General features: G+C 58.2%; 1 protein-coding gene across 3 annotated transcripts; it reads right to left on the bottom strand.

The window, feature by feature from the left end:
- Positions 1–1,650: 1,650 nt before the first annotated feature.
- On the bottom strand, positions 1,651–18,229 carry SFXN3 (sideroflexin 3). 3 transcript variants are annotated; one of them, XM_048857080.2, is made up of 12 exons: positions 18,136–18,229; positions 16,666–16,906; positions 14,105–14,271; positions 13,170–13,340; positions 12,500–12,598; positions 11,982–12,057; positions 11,122–11,207; positions 10,380–10,507; positions 10,183–10,232; positions 9,046–9,095; positions 8,049–8,096; positions 1,651–6,700 (listed from the first exon to the last, which is right to left on the bottom strand). In XM_048857080.2, the coding sequence occupies exons 2-12, from the start codon at positions 16,714–16,716 to the stop codon at positions 6,604–6,606; spliced, it is 1,023 nt and encodes a 340-aa protein (XP_048713037.2). In that variant the 5' UTR covers positions 16,717–16,906; positions 18,136–18,229; the 3' UTR covers positions 1,651–6,603. The 3 variants fall into 3 exon arrangements, with proteins under 3 accessions (XP_048713037.2, XP_048713035.2, XP_048713038.2); XM_048857078.2 differs by lacking the exon at positions 16,666–16,906; XM_048857081.2 differs by lacking the exons at positions 16,666–16,906; positions 18,136–18,229 and adding an exon at positions 14,455–14,592.
- Between the last annotated feature and the right edge of the window lie 89 nt (positions 18,230–18,318).

Here is an 18,318-nt window from a genome sequence, read left to right as displayed (position 1 = left end):
ACCCCAGCCTCTGGGGCTGACCCTGTACTGCACAGTGTCTTGTATTCCTGGGGTACGGTCTCCCACCCAGGTCACTGCTGCAACCAGGACACTGGGTTTCCATGGACCATTGGGCTGTTTCAAGCTGGATCCACAGCCCAGACAGCCCATGCTGTGAGGCCATTTGGATCTTTGGTTCTGCCCATCATAAAAAGCAGGGCCACGTGGGCTCACGTGCCCGGGCGTTGCCGCAGACCCGGCTCCATGGCGGCAATGCTGGAAAATTTGTATAGATGCCCAGCGCCCCCCTCAGTGCTCTGCTGGACTCTCGCCAGCCAGTAACACAGCCCCCAAATGGCTGGGGAAGGGGGCTGGTACTCAGCTGCCCAGTGCCGGGCTTAGCCCTGCCACCCCGGAGCAGGGTCCTGTGACTAGGAACCGGGCCGGCGGGGTGCCATAAGGGCCGCACGGACCCAGTCGGCGGGAGATTCCAGGGAGGGCAGGCCTGGGGGCAGCTCTCGGCCGGCAGTCTAGGAAGAGGCTGTGGGAAGGAGACAGGGCAGTTAGCCCAGCTTTTAAGGTACCAGGGCTCAGAGGGTAAGGGGGGCTTCCCCCCATGCTGCCAACCTGTGAGGTGCCAACATGGGGGAGGGGATGAAGGGAGGGAGTGAAGCCGGTGAGGGGCCAGGGGGCCGGCCCAGAGAGAAGGGGCTGGGCCTGCCAAGTCTGGGGGGGAGGGGAGATCTGGGTTGGGCTGACTTCTTGATTTGGATTTGATTTAAACGCTGCCTTCCAGTGTTACCCGGAGGGGTAAGTCCTCCAAGTGACTAACCATGCTGGAAGCTAGAGACGTACTGAAAGGGAAACTGAGGCAGCAGATGGGCCTGACGCCAGGCTAGGTCTGTCCCTGCTCCAGTGAAAGCAGGAGCCAAGACTCCAGAATCAGGGCCTGGAGGATGCAGAGACCAGAGCTGGAGCAGGGCTATAATCCCCTGACCAGAGCCCGGATCCAACACGCCATGGGGAGCAGCCGCAGCATGCCGGCATAACTGAAGGTCACCGCTCCTCTGCGGTGAGACGGGCTCAGAGGCAGCTTAGCTGTGTGAAAAGGGATTAACCTCTGAAGAACGCAGGTGTGCTGGGACTGGAGCTAGCCTCACAGTCGGGAAGGAGAGAAACAGCAGCAGCTGGTGCTTCTACGCTGCTTTCCGTCCCAAGACACTTCCCACTTCCCTGTGTCACTCTGCAGGCACTTCTGGGGTGGAACACGGCCACTGCTCTGCCATGGGGACCACGTTCTGGATACGAACATCTGTGATCACTGGGATGTAGATCTGTATCCGAGTTCCACAGCTCAGTTCCTCTGTAACAAATCCCCGTGCAATGGAGAGGCTAGCTCACTAACACACGAGCATAAAGGGACCTGGGACATCAACCCTCCAGAAGCCCAGCACTCTCCCCCTTGAGCTAAAGGAGCGCTCCCTTAGCTGGCAGCTATAGTAGGTCCCTTATCCTGTGTTTTGGCCAGCCACTAGAGGGAGACTTCACACCCTTACCTTGCACCATGCCCCTTTAGGACAGGCAGTGGAGAAGAACGCCAGATTGGAGCCAGAACACACCGGAAGGACACCGTGTTACTGCCCCCAAAAAGCAGCAAAGCCACATGCAAGAGACAGAAAATATCACCTTTATTTTGGAACAATTGCCCTGTTTAAAGCAACAGTGGAGGTCAGCCATGGGTTCAGTGGCCCACCGAGAGGGGTCTGAGTTCAAGGTACAGGTATTCCCCCAGACACCAGCCGAGCGAGCAGCACACACGCTGCCAGGCCTCCCACCCATGAACCTGCGGCAGGAAGGGGTTGGACATACCCCTGTGCTGTGACTCGCCCCCTGCCCCTGGGGAAGGGGGGACGCCAACAGACACTGAGAGCCCGGGCCATATTGCACGAGGATTGTTAAAGCTTTCTGCTCTCAAGCAGGTGCATTTGATTGGCAGGAAGCCGGGCCCCCATGGGAGAGCGCCAGAGCATCCCGGAGTTGGGGCAAAGCCACCATCCGGCAGCGTTTCCCCCCTCCCCCCCCCCCCAGAGGCAAGAGCCAAAGCTCTTTATGTAACACTCACCCGCTGCCCCCCCCAGTTCCCCCTGCTCACGGTGCTCTCCCAGGCCCCAACGCGCCACGCGCTGCAGATCGTTACAAAAGCAACAGCGTCCATTTCAGTGACGCCGCCCGTCAAAGCCGGCGTCCCCTTATCTAACCCCCTTGGAGACGTGCCCGCGCCCTTTCTGAACAGACCTGGGTGACGGGGATAAAGACTCAGGCGAGGGAGGTTACAAACAGCACATAACTGGAGGGAATTTGCCAAACTCGCTCCCCGTGGAACTTCATCCATCCTGTAGCACCTATTCCCACAAGCTGCCAGCACAGGGCCCCTGTGTGTCACCAGAAAGCAACGACGCACTTCTTGTAGGACCTACATATAAATGCTGCCTTGCATAACACTCCTGCTGGGTGCATCCAGGGTGTGGGGTTTTTTTTGTTGTTGTTTTTTTTTTTTTTTGATTGCTTGGTTTTTAACGTCCCGCCCTTCCAAAGGTTTGATTTCTGTGCAGGCCCCTGCTGGAAAGGAATCCAATGCAGAGGAGAAACGACACCCAGCTACTGTTACAAATGAGAATATTGGGATTTGCCTTGTTTCCTTGTCCCTGTCAAAACTTGGAGTTTCCTCTATTTTTCTTTTATTTACACCCAGTTTCCATTGTTGTCCCCCCAGTGTTCAAGCTGAGTGACTCTGAGGTGGGACTGAAGTGATCAGGGGCCACGGAAGCTCCTTGGCTGGAGGTTTTCCAAAGGAGACTGCAGAGCATCTGCCTTGGATGCCTACTGCTGCAGCTCGGCAGGGGGTTAGACCAGTTGACCTTTGCGGTCCCTTCTGACCCTCTGGTTCTATGGAGTCATAAGTCTACTTTGCATTTCTACAGCACCGGTTATCTAAAGCCCTCTGTGCACTTGACAAAGACGGGCAAGCAGCATCGCCCCCATTCCCCTCATCCGGGAAAACCGAGGCGTGGCCAGGTGACATGGCTTTCCCACAGGCACACAGCGAATCGATGGCCGAACCAAGAAGGGGACCCAGGAGTCCTGACTCCCAGGCCCTGCTCAGACCACTTGACCAAGCTGCCTCCAACCTCCCTCAAAACCAACACTTAAAGGCTTTTAAAACCATTGAAAAGGGAAAGTGGACTGAGGATTAAAGTCAGCCCGTCCCTATCTCAGTCCTATAGAATCTGATATCCCACCTAGCCCCAGGCAATGCCCACTGTTGTACCAAACACTTCAGAGGGAAGTGTAAAACACCCACCATACACTGTTATGAGTCGGGTGGGTGGGGGAATTTCTGCCTGACTCCAGCTGCTGATCACTCTGTGCCCTGAAGCATGAGGATCGATGGTCCTTATCACTGCCCTCCCGGCCAGTGCAGTCTGGGCAAATTACAGAAACTCTGAGCCAAATTCTGTCAGGGCCAATCTAGGGGAGGACTTGATCAGTTGGCAAGAGCAAACAGGACAAATGCCCACTTTTGTCAAAAAAACGAGGTGCAGAGGGACATGTGCGCGGGGGGAAAGGGGGGCACGGCGATGCCAGCTCCCCGCACAAGGGGCAGGCAGGGCTCAGGCAAGCCGCAACTGCAGCCTTGTGCAGGACGCAGGCAGGGATCGGCCAAGCGACTCGGGCCAGCCCCGCTCAGAGAGGAGGGCTCGGGCGAGCCCTGTGGGGGTGGGGTGGGGAGGGCTCAGGCCAGCCCTGCGCAGTGCCTGGTTTTCCTTTTGGGAACTAGAGTCACCCTGGGCATCTGGGAGGAGCAACAAGCCATCTTCTGCAGGGAAGGGGCTAGACATGAACACAGCAGATCTCCTCTCTCTGCGTCTCTTGTAGGATGGGGCTAATTCTCCCTCCAGGACACAGTCAAAGGCTTGTCCTGCCTGCTCTTACTAGCAACACCACCCCCAGCTAATTCTACTTTTAAAATATCCAATTCCCTTTCCCCTCCAGAGCTGGGTTGTTTGCTCCGTGCACCTCACTCAGCTTGGCCAGGCGGGTCAGTTTCCTGTCCCGTTTCTGGCAGTAACAGGGGAAGGTTGATACCCAGCCAGGACTAAACTTCTTTTCATTGAAATTCTTAAAGGTCACAGAAGCATTTCTGTCTGGTTTAGATGTTGTAAAACATGCAATTTTTATCTGTACGGATATACACACCCACCCACAGCACAAAGCACCATGACCTTAAAGCAGTGTGACGGGATCCCTTTAAACATCACATGTTAAAAGGGAGGCTGATATAGCAAACAACAAGGTGATCTTACAGCAAGGAGACAAGAGCCCCGTAAAAGTAAACATGTTCAAAGGGCGTCTAGCGGCCCCAGGATGCGACTTGAGCCTGGAACAAAGACGACATTAAAAAAACAAAAAAAACACAAACCCTGGGCTGGTTTTCGGAGATTAGAATGTGTAATTTGCTCTGGAGATGAAAGGAGCGGAAAACCGGATTAAGTTGCTGACCTGGAGTAGCCTTGGGCCCCGCGTGCTTAGCTGTGACATTCCCCAGCCCTTTCCATTAGAGGACAGGCAGCTCAAGCATTTCCAAGCCGTCAGATCTACTTTAGCTTACTTGATTATGCTATTTTTAAAAAGATGCATGCAGACCCCTGATCCTGCACCCACTGAAGCCAACAGTACAACTCTGGCAGATTTCAGCAGCGCGGGATCAGGCCCTGAATGAGTCAGATTTTAAGCTAGATTGTGCAGGCTGCCACAGAGCTGTGATTATTGGAAGAGTCTCCATACCCCTGGATGGTTTCGTTCATTCAGATAACGAAAGAGGGGTGGGCTTCCTCCTCTTTTTGTGCTTTATTTATCAGTGATCTCTTGCCCCCGGCAATTGTCTTTCGCATCCTAAAACCACTGCGATGCATTTTCCCCTGCACCATACGTGTATTGAGTCAATATTCCCAATAAAACGGGGCGGGGAGGGCCTGACTTTCCCTCACACCTCCCATAGTGCGTTTAAAAGGGGAAATGCAATGGACAGAGGGTTAAATCTGTGCAGCCAGGCAGGGGAATTTCCTCATGGACAATTTAACTCTCCCCCATGGAAATTCCGTTAGGTTGCATGTGCAAGGTATCAGAACTGGCCCCTGCAGAGACAATGGTTAGGAATGAGCCGGCAAACACACAGGCGTGGAGCGTGCAAATACACACACACAGACACGAGTGAAAGCTGGGTCTGAACGCCAGGTTCCAAGAGCAGCGATGGGCCCAAGTGCAAAGCTGAGTTACAGCTCTGGGTCCGGGCTTTCCCCACATTCAGGAATTGCAGCTAATTCTCCTCTGGTAGGCAGAGAAACCCCAAATCGGGATACCCAAAACCCCCTGGGGTCCATCTCTGCAGCAAGCTCTCTTGTATAGCAGTTTCTTTCCCCCTCTAGATCTTTTTCGGAGAGACTCTGCTGTATAAGTACACAGCTTTCCCCAGCAGTCAGTCCACCTCATCAAGTGTCTATAAACACTGCACCAGGGTTGCTTAGCTGCACTCTATGAGTCTGGAAAGGAGAGACGGGCTGTGTGACTACCTACCGCCCAACAGAGAAGCTAAGTCGTTTCAGTCTGTGATGAACGAAGCAGGCCAATACTAAAAGGACCAAGAGCATGTAGGATGCCCTGACCCAAGAGAGATCCTCCAATATGGTGAAAGGGAACAGCCAAGTCACACTGTATACAGCTGCCCCATCCCTCATTCTGGTGAGCCAACGCACTGAGAAGACACCTGCTCACCCACCTTGGATTGGCCTACTCCTCAACATGCCAAGCCGCTCTGGGCCTGCCGTACTGGAAGATGACCAGATGTCTTCCTCCTTGGCTACTTCCCTCCCTTAGGGAAGTCAGATGAGCTCCTGTCTTTGCTGCTAAGGCAGGAAACCATCCGCAGACACAGCAAGAACATTTAGAATGATCTTTCAACGTGTTGTAAAATTCATGCCTAGGCACTGCACCAGAGCCATGCCCCACTGTGACTCTGGTCCATTCTACTGGGCTTTCTGACAGCACTGGCCTCAGGTCAGTTTTGAAATCCCACCAGAGAACAACAAAGCTGGAGGAAAAATCGCTTTTCGGCCCTTGACATCTGCTCGCCCTACGAGCATCACCCACTCCAGCCTCTTCTCCCCATTGAAGCGTCTCAAGAACATTACTCTCAAGAGCAGCGAAGATGGACATGCGAGCCACTGTGGGACCACGCACAGCAGGAGAGTGGAGTGGAGTGGAGGAAAGGTTACTGAGGGGCTCTGGCCACTCTCAACCTGCCACCAGAGAGAATCAGCTCTGCCTGTTTCGGTTTTGTTCAGGAAAGACAATCTATATCACAGCTGCATATATCACTACCTATTGCTAAGGGTCATCCGAGTCCAAGGAACCTACACTGTACACACAGGACAGCCAGAAATAAAGCAGCAGCTCACAGGGGTTATTCTAGCACAACATTTAACATTCTCCCTGGACACCTGGGTTCCGATCCGTTCCCTGATCTCTTCTCCCGGCACCTGGGGGGCGGGAGGGCGGGAGCCTCGCTTAAAGCCCTTTGTTGAAATACACAATCTCCATGTTGGGGTTCTTCTCCCGGATCAGAGCTTGGACTTCAGGCTCCAGGCGACTCACTCGCATCGAGCTGCAGAAGGGAGACAAACCCACTCAGAGAGGAGGCAGGGAGGGCATGGGACTTGTGACTACTGGTTGGAGAGGTGTCTAAGGAAGCCTCCCTTTCCGTACAGGTGGGAGAATGCTCCAAAGTCAATCCATCATCACCCACTTTAGTCTCTTTTTTCTGCTCACAGACAGTCTGCAAACAGATTCGGATTTGAACAGCTCTCCCGGTTACGCAGAATCTCCCGGTAAATGCACTATTACGCGGCAAGTCTCAGCCTACGGGCTGGCTTGCAAGCTAGTTGCAGCCCGCGAGTGGCTGCCTACGTCACATGGGAGCGTTTTTGCTCTGCCAGCGGATGGCTGAGACTTTTAGAAAGTGGAGGGGGGCGACACAGAGCAAAGAGAATCCAAGACGGTGGCACAAATGTTTCCTGTGCCAGCCATTGCTAACGGCCCTGCAGAGACCAGCTGCCCAGAACGCCCTTCTGCTTCTCTTGGCAAGAACTGGGTAACGCACAGGATGGGGCGGTGCATCCAGAATCACAGGGACCTTGAGAGGCCGTCAAGTCCAGCCCTGTGCGCTGAGGCAGGACCAAGTAAACCTAGACCAGCCCTGACCGGGGTTTGTCCACCCTGGTCTTACAAACCTCCAGTGATGGGGATTCCACAACCCGCCTTGGAAGCCTGGTCCAGAGCTTAACTCCCCTTAGGGTTAGAGAGATTTTCCCCAGTATCTAACCTAAATCTCCCTTGCTGAAGATTAAGCCCATTCCCTCTTGTCCTACCTTTAGCGACCGTGAAGAATAATTGATCACAGCCTCTGGCTTCTCTAACTGGTACAAAAGCGTCTCCAGGGAGTTGGGGAGCAAAGATGTCTTAAGCCAGTGGTTCTCAACCACTGGGGGTACACAGAGGTCTTCCAGGGCGGACATCAACTCATCTAGAGATTTGCCTGGTTTTACAACAGGCTACAGAAAAACCACTAGAGAAGTCAGGACGAAAGAAAATTTCATCCAGATAATTTGTTTATACTGCTCTATATGCTACATACTGAAATGTAAGTATGATATTTATATTCCAATTCATTTATTTTACAATTATATGGTAAAAAGGAGAAAGTCAACCATTTGTCAGTAATCGTGTGCTGGGCCACTTTTGTATTTTTATGTCTGATTTTGTAAGAAAGTTGTTTTAAGTGAGGGGAAACTTGGGGTAGACAAATCAGACCCCAAAAGGGGACAGTTGTCTGGAAAGGTTGAGAGACACTGTCTTAAACCACCTTTGTGCATAAGTACACACACAAACCTACCCCCCCCAACTCCTAAGGCCCAGGCGTACAGAGGGCCCGGCAAAGACAGGCCAACCCCTACCTTTTCTGTGGGAAGAGGGCACAGCACAGCGGGGTCGCGAACACCAGGCTGCAAAAGGAGAGACACCAAGAGCAGAGCTGATGTCTAACGCCTCGGCCCACGAACTGCTGCAGAGCCGAAAACGGCGGGAACAAAGCAGAATCCCATGGAACAAGAGGCTAGAACCGGGGCAGCGCTGGCATGAGGGTCACTGCAGCCCCACTGCAGGGAGGAAGGACAGACTAATGGTCGGGGCTCCGGGCTGGGACTCAGGAGACCTGGGTCCATCTGCAAGGTGGGGCTGTTACACCTCCTGCCTGGGGTGTCCCAATGAAAGCGAGGTGCCAAGGGACACCGTAATTAGGGCTGGGTCAGCACCTAGATGAGACAAGGAGAGACACCGCCTGCAAGGAAATTCCATTCACCCTCCTCTGCCTTCCCCAGATGAACCTCCCAGCCGGCTTCCCTTCCCCTCCCCAAATCACTGTAATGGGGCAGTTGGCTGCTGATCTGAACTATCCAGACCCCTTGTCTCTGCAACGCTGAGCTAGAAACCTCACCAGACACACATACTCCAGTGAGTTTTATCCCTTCCTTCCTGCTGCCAGGAGGGTGGGAAATACGATCAGGGTCTCTTGGCACTCCTCCTTCTGGCCTGACCTAGGAAGCCTCATGCCTGACAACATCCTGCAGCAGGGAGTTCCACAGGGTGTGTGCACACCAGGAAAAGCAGCAGTCTGACCACTGACTTGGTCTGAATTTCCTGGCCATGAATTTAACTGCAAAATGAATAATGATGGGGAGTGGGTGGGAAATGACGGGATCCCCTCTGAGCCTCCCAAAGGGCTGGCTTCACTTCAAAGGCTCACAGTGATTCCGGTTTGATCCCAACCGGTTTGAAGCAAAAGATGCTTCCAACTCCAAGACCAGGCTAGCAAACCCAGGGGAAAGTTGACCAAGTGGCTTCTTCCCATCAGCTGGGCTGGGCGAGTTTCCCCTATTTGCAGCCATCGCTTACCAGAACCCCACCAGTCCGACCTGCAAGGGAGCGTTCAGCCAGGGGTATCGCTACATGGAAAGACAAGGGGGCTTTGGGTTAGCAAGAGGGTTACCGCTTACGGGGGCATTCCCTTATACATCAAGGCCAAGGGGATAGATTAGCACTATACATTGTGTCAGGCCCGCAAGGCACTAGCTGGTGATCCATGCAGAGCTGCCTGCTCCTTTCCCGGTCCCCAGCTAGCTCTGAAAGGTGCTAAAAGTCCTTTCTAGGGTGACTTCTCCCCAGCGGCACTGGCAGGGGTTGGTGCACCACAAACAGGGCGGGCCACGAGACCATCACTGTCAGAAGCCAGTCCAGACCGTGACAATCCCCAGATCTCTGTGCACACATGGGGCTCGGCTCTGCACACACCTGTCAGGTAGGACTGGGGTCCTCCACTTCTTCCCAGAGCCATGGTCCATCTAGGCCCATCTCCCATCTCTGATCAATCTCGCGCTTAGGGGTCTGTCTACACTGCGCCCAGACTCTGACTCAGGTTTAAGCCCTTTCCATCCACACACAAATCAGCCTGATTTGGGTCAGCAAGCGCTCAGGGCCCGGGTCCTAGAACCCTGCTGGGAGTGCGGGTAAAAGCCACTCAGGTCCAAGCCCTGTCAGTTTGCAGTGTGGATGCAGCTCAAACCACAGCTCTGTGCATCAGCTTGGCTGGGAGACCCAGGCCCGGAATTTGTAAGCCCAGGGTTACAATGCAATGTGGATGCTTAAGCATGGGTTTGAAAACACAAAGTGGACAAGCCAGGTCCCCCAGCCCTGGGTTTACAATGCAGTGTAGCCATATCCTTATATGAGCTTTATACCATCCCCATCAGCCGGGCCAACATTAACCCTCCTGCCCCCATTACACCGGCCCAGGGGCGGGCTGGAATCCTGATACCATCCTGGGGCGGTGGGCAGATCTTGGGGTGCTCCCATGAATCCCAGGGCACATGTAGCAACGATGCCCTTGGCCAAGTGTAGACACAGGCGTCAGCTGTAATGAGAGGAGACCCCCCCCCCAAGCCGTGTAGTCGGGGTGCCATCCAGCCCCATGGAGAGGCTGTTGGGGTGTGGCTGGGCAGGGAAAGCCACGGCAGCCCTGTGCTGGGGACTTACCTTCAGGAAGGCTCTCTTCTCCAGGGCATTCATGATCACGGGAGGGATGGCTGGGGGGGCGAAGGAGAAGGAAATTAACTGGGGTAGCTAACTGCAATGGGCTTCTCTGGCAGGAAGCAAGGTGGGAGTTTGTGGCACCCCAGCTGCGTCCAGATCCCGCCCACGCGCAGTGCAGATCTGCCAGGGAAGTGACTCACCCATGGCGGGGGCGGCCATGCCAATCCGGGACACCACCACCTGAGCGATGGCTTGCTGGGCCGCTGCCCTCGACTCCCCCAGCCGGTTCCCGTCCTCATCTGTGATGGGGATCCCAAACTTCAGCTCCCTGCGAAAGAGACAAACCAGGGCCCCTTACTACTACCTGCGTGCCAGGGCCCAGCTGGGCCATAGTTTGGGAGCCTGGCTGGGGCAGAGGGATGGGTAATGGGGCACGGAGCCATTGCCCTCCACTGGCTGCGTCTGCAAACTGTGAGAGTGAGTGCGGGGGTTCTCAGCCCAGCTCCTAGTGGTCAGATCACTCGTTAGCGATCTCAGCAGAGAGGCCAAGGACTGAATTCCACCACGGCAGGTGGGAGGTTAAAACTGGCATGAGGCTCACCAGGAAGCTGCCTGTGCCATACCGGGTCTGTGGTTGATGAGAGGTTTCATACCATGGCTAATCTCTGGGAAATGACCATTATTGCAGTTCTATAAACTAAAACAACCCTCATGCTTCAGGGCACGTGCTCACCAGCTGCGAGGGTCAGGAAGGAATTCCACCTGTCACAGCGCTGCACTGCTGACCAAGGGCAGTATGAGGAGGGTGTCACCTCCCCCTACAGCATCAGATTGCGGTTACTGCCAGAAGCAAGGTACCTGGCTAGATGGATCCATGTCCTTCAACAGCATCTATTTCCCCCGCTTGCACAGAGCTGCTCTGTTAGGGCGAAGGCCCCTTACCTCTGCCGCATTAAAGGAATGTTGATGCAGTTAGCAGCTGCCACGGCAGCAAAAGGCACGTAGCGGCCAATAATTGACGGTAAATGCTGCAGAGGGAGAGAAGAGAGAATCACACGCCAGGGAATGAGACTATAGCAGGATAGAGGGAAGAATAGTCTAGTGGTTAGAGCACGAGGCTCGGTTCCATTCCTGGCTCTGCCTGAGCTGGTCATTTCATCTCTCTAGGCCTCACTTCCCCGTCTGTAAAGCGGGAATAACAACTTGTCCTACATCTGCCTTGTCTGGTTAGACTTCCAGCGTGTCAGGGCAGGGGCTATCAGTCACTGCGCGTCCATCAGTGCAGCACCCGGGGCCCTGATCTTGGCTGGGGCCCCGAGGAGGGCTGGAAATGGCTGCTCCATTCTCCGGCGGATTCCAGTTGGATCCCAGTGCTCGTCTTAGAGCCATCGGCTCTGCTCTCATTAACCCCATGGGCACAACTCTGGGGAGGCTCATGGACTTCCACCCCAGTGGGAGATCCGAATCGGGTCTATTATTGTCTGCCTGCATCACTGGGTTAGCTGGGGCAGAGACACGACATGGGGCATTGAACACCTGGCGCAGGGGGATGGGTGGGAGCAAAGTGCTTGGGGCTTCCCCAAGCAAGACCCCATCCCCCACCCCCGCAGCCCCACCCAGGGCTAGGATAGCCTCTAGGTCGCTCCTGGGGGGACGGGCGTGGATCCAGAGCAGCCGGGAGCTATGGTGTTGTCCCTGCTGCCTGCCAGCGCATGGGTCCTGCAGTGTAGAGCCCGGGCAGTCCCCCTCCCTGGGCCCCGTGCCAGGCGTGCTCCGACTCGAAGCGGGGCTGGGCCCCCTACCTTGGTGAGAGACTTGAGTCCCAGGGCCGTCACGACTGCCCCGGTGGTGGCGCTGACGTAGGCCGTCCCCAGCTGGCTGCAAAGGAAACGGGCAAGTCCAGCGAGGCCGGCAACCTGCTGGGCAGCCCTCCCCACGCTGGTGCAGTCTGCATAGCACAGGGCAGCGTGGCGGGGCCTCGTCCTGCCAGGCTGCCTGCCCCGCGATGAGCCTCTCTCTCCAGGCATGGAGGGCGCCCCCCGGGGGCCTGCCCTGGTTCTGTGCACCACAGGGTGAGACCAGCCCAGCAGGGAGCCCGCAGCGCTGGCTTCAAGTCCCACCACCCTGGGCAGGCAGCTCAAGCCCCCACGTGGCAAGCGACAGGCGGAGGCTGTTCTGGAAGCAGCCACCTTCGCGCAGCACCCGGCAGTGCCACGGGGAAGGCACCAGCCCTGCCCAGCGGCACCAGTGCCCCGTGCTGCATGGCTCTGGCCGGCTCTCCCGGCAGGCAGCTGGAGCTTCATCTCTGCAGCTCCCTTACCCGACCGCGATGGGGGCGTCTCCGCTCCGGTTAGTGTAGTTCACAAGCGCGTTGAACGACTGGTTCACCCACTGCCAGAATAACACCGCGGGGGTCGTCCTGGGGAGGGCGGGAGAGAGCACGTCGGTGGAGGGAGAGGCAACGTCCCGGCAGCTCTGCCCCAGCGGACGGGAGACGGGACGGAAAGGGGCCACGCGCCCACGGGGAGGTGCGGCTGGTGGAGTTAGCGCGGATCAGCCCTCCCCATCCACACCCAGTGTTACATGCACCCACCCACCTGCGGTTCCCCCCGCCTGACCCCTTGCTCGTCGCTCACTCCAATGCAGAGCAGGGAAGGGGGCCTCAGACCCCTACCCCAGGGCTTGAACATCACAGCATGTGGCTATCAGAATCCCCTGCCCTTCGCTGCGGCACTGAGCCCCAGGGAACCTACCCGGCAATGTTAACCTGGTGGCACGTTACCAAAGGACGCTGCCCATCCTCCGTCAGGGCTTGCTCCAAAGTGCAACGGGCGTGGTGATGCGCTGCCACTGATCAGGCTGCACTACTGCCACCGGCTTAAGGCCAGCAGGGGGCGCTGGAGAGGTCAGGGGAAGGGCTCCCCGCCCCAGGGCCAGCAGGGGGCGCTGGAGAGGTCAGGGGAGGTCCCCGCCCCGCGGGACTAACGTGCCTGTAGAAGGTGAGCATGCAGCCGGTGATGGTCATGTTCATGGGCACCTGGGCCGACATGCGCCCGATCAGGAACATCTTCTCCCCGGTGTCGGGGTGGAAGGCCGAGTCGTAGATGTATTTCGCCCGCCAGAGCTGGTCCTCCGTCAGGCCCGGTGACACCGTCCCCGACCTGGGTGGTGCCAGGGAGAGGGAGCCGTGACTAACCCCATTCGCACCGGGGCCCCCCCACTCCCAGGGCAAATCGCCCCCAACTCATTGCTCCCTTGTGTGCCTTACCGGCAGCCTCAGCAGCCAGGAGAGAGCTGGCGGCTTCAGCTAGCAGCCCTGGCCGGGCCGGACATCTCCATGGAGCGAAAGCCCTACCGTGCCTCCTTGATGGGCGTCTCTGCTCTGGGTGCCCGGCTCCCCCCGCACCACAGGTTCCGTCTTCCCTTGGGGAGAAGGCTGGTGCCCTGTGGCTTCCTCCAGCACCTTCCCTCCCCAGGGTACCAGCTCCCCTGGCCGTCACAGCTACCGCTGGGCTTCCTCCCAGCCCTCTGCCATGGCAAACGTCCCTCTGTCCTTAAACCCCCCCAAAGCCACCCCTGCCCCTTCATGCCACTGCCCTCTGGCTCCAAGCCCCGCCCACATACAGGGTCCTGGCAGCAGGAGACCCCCCTCCTCTCCTGCCAGCTGCTGCCCAACCCTGCAGAGGGGTCCCCCGCCTCGTTGCCCCCTTCCCAGGCGGGCGCCAGGATAGCTTGCTTGAGCCACTGGCACGGACCAGCTCCCGGCCCCCCTGCATTCAAGGCGTCACCCCCGACCCCACCACTAGAGGTCACTGTGGCATAGTGGCCGGATTGCAGAGCCTCCCTCAGATAATGCCCCCCCCCCGCCAGGCCCACCGCTCCCCAACCACTGGAGGGGAAACTCAGACCAGACTTTACAGCAAACCTGTAATTCTCAACCACCCTCCGGGCGTCTTCCAGCATCTTCCCAGACAGCAGGAGGTTGCGGGGGTCGGTCACCATGAAGAAGTGCTTGGCTCGCCCCTGGAAAGTGCTCTGGTCCCATCGCGGCTCCCGGATGTTGATGTGCAAGGGCAGTTCCTCCGACATCCTCTGGGGGGAGACGGCGAGCGGGGAGGTTATGGGCTTGGGAGCAAGGATGCAGCGCACCCAGCACGGGGGCGGCCCTCCCTCAATCAGACACCCCCCCACACACACACGCGGCTGGAGGGGCGGTGGGTTCCCAGCTCTGTTAGGGGAGGGGTTGGAACGTGGCAGCTAGGGGTCAGCACTCACCAGTAGGGGGCAGGATTCCTGTTCCTCTGCTCTGGCCCCACGGGGTCCTTCCTCCACTCCAGGGGCAATTCGTTCCCTTGTGTCCTGAGCAGGGGGGCCCAGAAGAGACTGTTCAATAGCTCGGCTGCATTGTCCCAGCACAGGGCACTGTCTCCTTCCTACTGGGCTTGACCTCTCGCTGAGGATGTCATGGGATCCCTCCCTCAGCCGAGAGGCCCTGGGGCTCTGCAATCAAAGAGCTCTGCCTCCCCGCCCCTGCTCGGCAGGCTCACACAGTGAAAACCTCCAGGAGGCAACTAGATCCACCCAGTGAAAGGGAAAGCTCAAACCACGTGCAAACGGACCGTCCCCTTGCCCTGCCCTTGGCGCTGACGCCCAGAGCTGGGGACGCAGGATGCCTGGGTTCTATTCCCAGCACTGCCCCAGAGTCGTCATGTGCCCATGGGCAAATCCATTCACCTCCCTGTGCCTTGGTTCCTCCCCCTAGGAAACGGGGGTAACACTCCCCTACCTCACAGGGACGAAATTCAACACTGCCTGGATTCAACAAGCTGAAGGTGCAGCAGACGAGCAAAGGGCTAATAAGGGGAGCAGACTCTTCGGCCAGGGTCCGGAGCCTGGGGGAAGGGAGACCAGGATGCTTGATTCCCCCCACTCCCCCTTCAGGAGGGAGCAGCCAGTAGGACCCACACCGGGCAGCACTCGGTCCCCCTCTAGTGCGGGCTGGGCTCCTGCAAGAGGGAGTCTGACCCCCACACTGGCAGCTATGGGGAGCAGGTGAGCCCAATAAACTGGTTCTGTGGCACCTGGGGGGGATGCAGGTAATTAAGGATTAGACCCAGCTGGGGAGAACCAGGCTGGGTGGCCCTATGAAGAAAGGACTTCAGGGTCGCTAGGGATGAGTCACAGGAGAGTTGCTGTCAGGAGCTTAGCTCTGGGGACTGGGCCGGCGGAAGAAGAGCAGCTGGCGTGATGGGGTGCCAGGCAGCTGATAGAGACGCTAAGGAACCACCAAGAGCAGGAGTCTTCAGCTGCTGGCTGGTGAGAAGCTGCCTAGGAAGCCAGCACTACAGGGTGAGCCTACGCCATGAGGGGGCTATACAAGGAGGGAAACTGAGGATGAATCACCCAACTGCACCGCAAGGGGGCACACAGAGGTTGCTACAGCCTTGGATACCAGAGCATGCTTGGCCTTAAGAGCCAGAGGGCGCAGGTTCAACCCCTGCAGCTGCTGACCCACCTAGGGGCGTGGGGTGACACCAGGATGTGCTGGCAAGGAGGGCGGTGCGGGGGCTGGGAGGGAGGGGTCCCTGGTGCAGAGAGACCCTTAAAGGTTCGGCTTGCTTCTCTGAGCATATCCAGTCGGGGGGTGTGGGGGGAGGGGTCTTCTCCCAGCCAAGCCCCCGGTTGGGGTGACTGACATAAGCAGGCGAGCATGAGCTCAGGGTGTGGACTAGCCATGGGGCCAGAGCAGAGAAACAGGAATCCTTCCCCCTACTGGTGAGTGCTGACCCCAGCTGCCACGTTCCAACCCCAACTTCCTCCAAAGTTACTTGCAGGCATTGGCTGAGGCCCCATCTCCAACAAGCGAGAAAAGGCAGAGCCCAGCAGAGGTACGTCTCCAAAGAACTGGGCCCATCTCTAACCTCAGACACCCCAGTGTCAATCCAGAGTGACTCCTCTTCAGGCAGTGGTGTGCCAGGGCGTATCCCTGGTGTGAGCAAGAGTCATGCCCTGGCACCCACCCGCTCTTTCCGTTCCTCTTTTGCCATTTGACTCCCAGCGAAAGTCTGTGCATTTCCCCCTAGCAACCAGAAAAACTACAGGCCTCCAGCTCCCTGCATCTCTGAAATGTCAGCCCTCCCTGGCAGCTGGCCCAGGATTTATTTCCAATATTTATAATGCTGTCCAGCAGGAATAATCCCTGCGCAGGAGGAGGGGATGGCCGGTTGTCCTGAAGCGAATTGGATGCCAGGGCCTGCCCGCAGCTGAGCTGCTAAAGCCCTTCTCCCCGGCTTGTTTTGTTCTGTTGTTTTTAATTCTCGTGTTTCCCCCAAAGCAGGCGAGTGCCGTGCAGAGAAGTGACTGTTTCAGCCCGAGCCGGTGGCCAGAGGGCATGAGGCTGCCCCAAACACCGAGCACCAGGGAGCAAGGGACTGCAAGGTATGAAATCGGGACCCAGAGCCCATTTCAAGGGACGAGCAAACCTACCAAGGGAGGTGCTGCGTCTGCTAACTTCATCCCAAAGGGCACTCCCCCCATTCACCAGGATGCCCTGGACTTCGGACTAGATCCTGATCTCACTGATATCAGCGTAACGCCGGAGTAGGTCTGGTAAAGTCACTTTGCCCTCTGTGTGAGCCAAGTCAGACGCTGGTCCATTGCCCGTACCTCCTGTGGGTGCAGAAGGGCACCAGGGCAGCCTGCCCGCCCCCTGGCAAAACCTGGCTTCCTGAGAGTAGAAACAGGCCTGAGCCAACAGCCTGACCCCCAGACAGGAGGAGGGTTTGAACTCCATGCCCTACTCTGCAAGTAGCCCCTATTTCTACAACCCCCCAACAGGCTTGTTCCCTACACTACATATCCCTAGGGCCTTGTCCCAGCTGAGTTTGAAACGACCCAAGGGGGCTCCACCACTCCCCAGAGGAGACTATTTCCGCAGGGGAGGGGGTGGAGAGACCAACAGAGGCTGCGGCAGGTGGCAGGAGATGCAGAGGAGAAGGCTCCTGCGCCCAGGGAGTGGCGTGAGACAAGGACGAGAGGCAGGCCAGGGCTGAGGCTGGACTCCCAGCGTCTCCTCTCTGCCCACCTCCAGGGGACTGACCGCTGCTCTTAGCATCATCTGCCTGGGAGCTGCTGAGGGGGCCTCTGGGAGAGGCAGCAGGGGGAGGGAAAGCGGGGGAAGAGGTTGGCATGCTAAGATGCACCAAGCCCTCAGCACCAAGGACCACAGTTCCTCCAGGCAGGTTTCCCAAACCTAGGAGGATGCCGGGCAGGTGATTCTGGCCTAGCCCTGGCAGCCAGCGCTTAACGCTAGCCCCTTGGCCAATGCCCTTGCCACCAGCCCCGCTCTGCTGCTTGCCCCTGGCCTGCGTTGTGCCAGGCGCTTGCGGTGAACTCCCACTGGGTCACAGCTCCCTAACCCGGGCTGGTTAGGTTAGGTTAGGGCTCCCTAACTGGGCTGCTCCAGCTAACCCGGGCTGGCTGACAGGGGAGCGAACCCCCGGCCCAGCGGGGCTCTGCACTGAACCCGGCAGGTTTGACTGGGGAGGGGCCCAAACCAGCTCCCACCCCCCACTTCAGTGGCCGGTGCCCCTGGGGCCCTGCCTAAGTCCCGGAGCCCAGCCCTGCGCTGCCCACGGTGCAAACCCAGCCCCAGAGCCTGGCGCTAAACCTCCGGGAGGGAGTGGGGGGCACAAAGCCAGGCAGACGGAAGAAGGCTGGGCTGGCCGGCTGCGGCCACTGGGGGGGGGCAGGGAAGGGAGAAGCGACACCCCCTCCCGCCAGCAGCGCCCGTGGGGTGGGGAGGGGGGGCGCTCCGGGCACGCGTGGGCGCTCGCTGGGCACCAATGGATCCTGGGCGCCCGCACGGCTGGAGGGCGCCTGCTCCCCGCGCCCAGGCAGCCGCACGCCCGCCCTCCCCGGGGCGCGGGGCTGGCTCCCGGGACGGCTCCGACTCACCGGCTCGCCCCGCGGCTCGCTGACAGCGCCGGCTCCCGCCCAGTGCGCAGCGGCGCCGCGGCCAGGCACCGCGCAGGCCGGAGGGCGGGGAGCGCCGCTGGAAGGGGCCGGGCACTGGCGGGGCGGAGCTCGGCGGCTCCCCGCGCTCCAGGCTCCGGGCGCCCGGGCCGTGCCCAGCCGGGT

This window comes from Caretta caretta, chromosome 7, assembly GCF_965140235.1.
Source record: "Caretta caretta isolate rCarCar2 chromosome 7, rCarCar1.hap1, whole genome shotgun sequence".
Lineage (NCBI taxonomy): Eukaryota > Metazoa > Chordata > Testudines > Cheloniidae > Caretta > Caretta caretta.
The sequence above is the reverse complement of the archived record's forward strand: the minus strand, read 5'-3'. Positions and strand labels throughout refer to the sequence as shown.

What these genes read in the sequence shown, in the direction of transcription:
- SFXN3 (XM_048857080.2), bottom strand. Translation starts at nt 16,716, where the DNA reads ATGGGGGGAGTGCCCTTTGGGATGAAGTTAGCAGACGCAGCACCTCCC. An exon ending in GACTCAAGTCTCTCACCAAG is followed by an intron (nt 11,208 to 11,981) that starts GTAGGGGGCCCA and finishes CTCCCTCTGCAG; the next exon opens with CATTTACCGTCAATTATTGG. An exon ending in GCCCTCTTCCCACAGAAAAG is followed by an intron (nt 6,701 to 8,048) that starts GTAGGGGTTGGC and finishes TCCCTTCTGCAG; the next exon opens with CTCGATGCGAGTGAGTCGCC.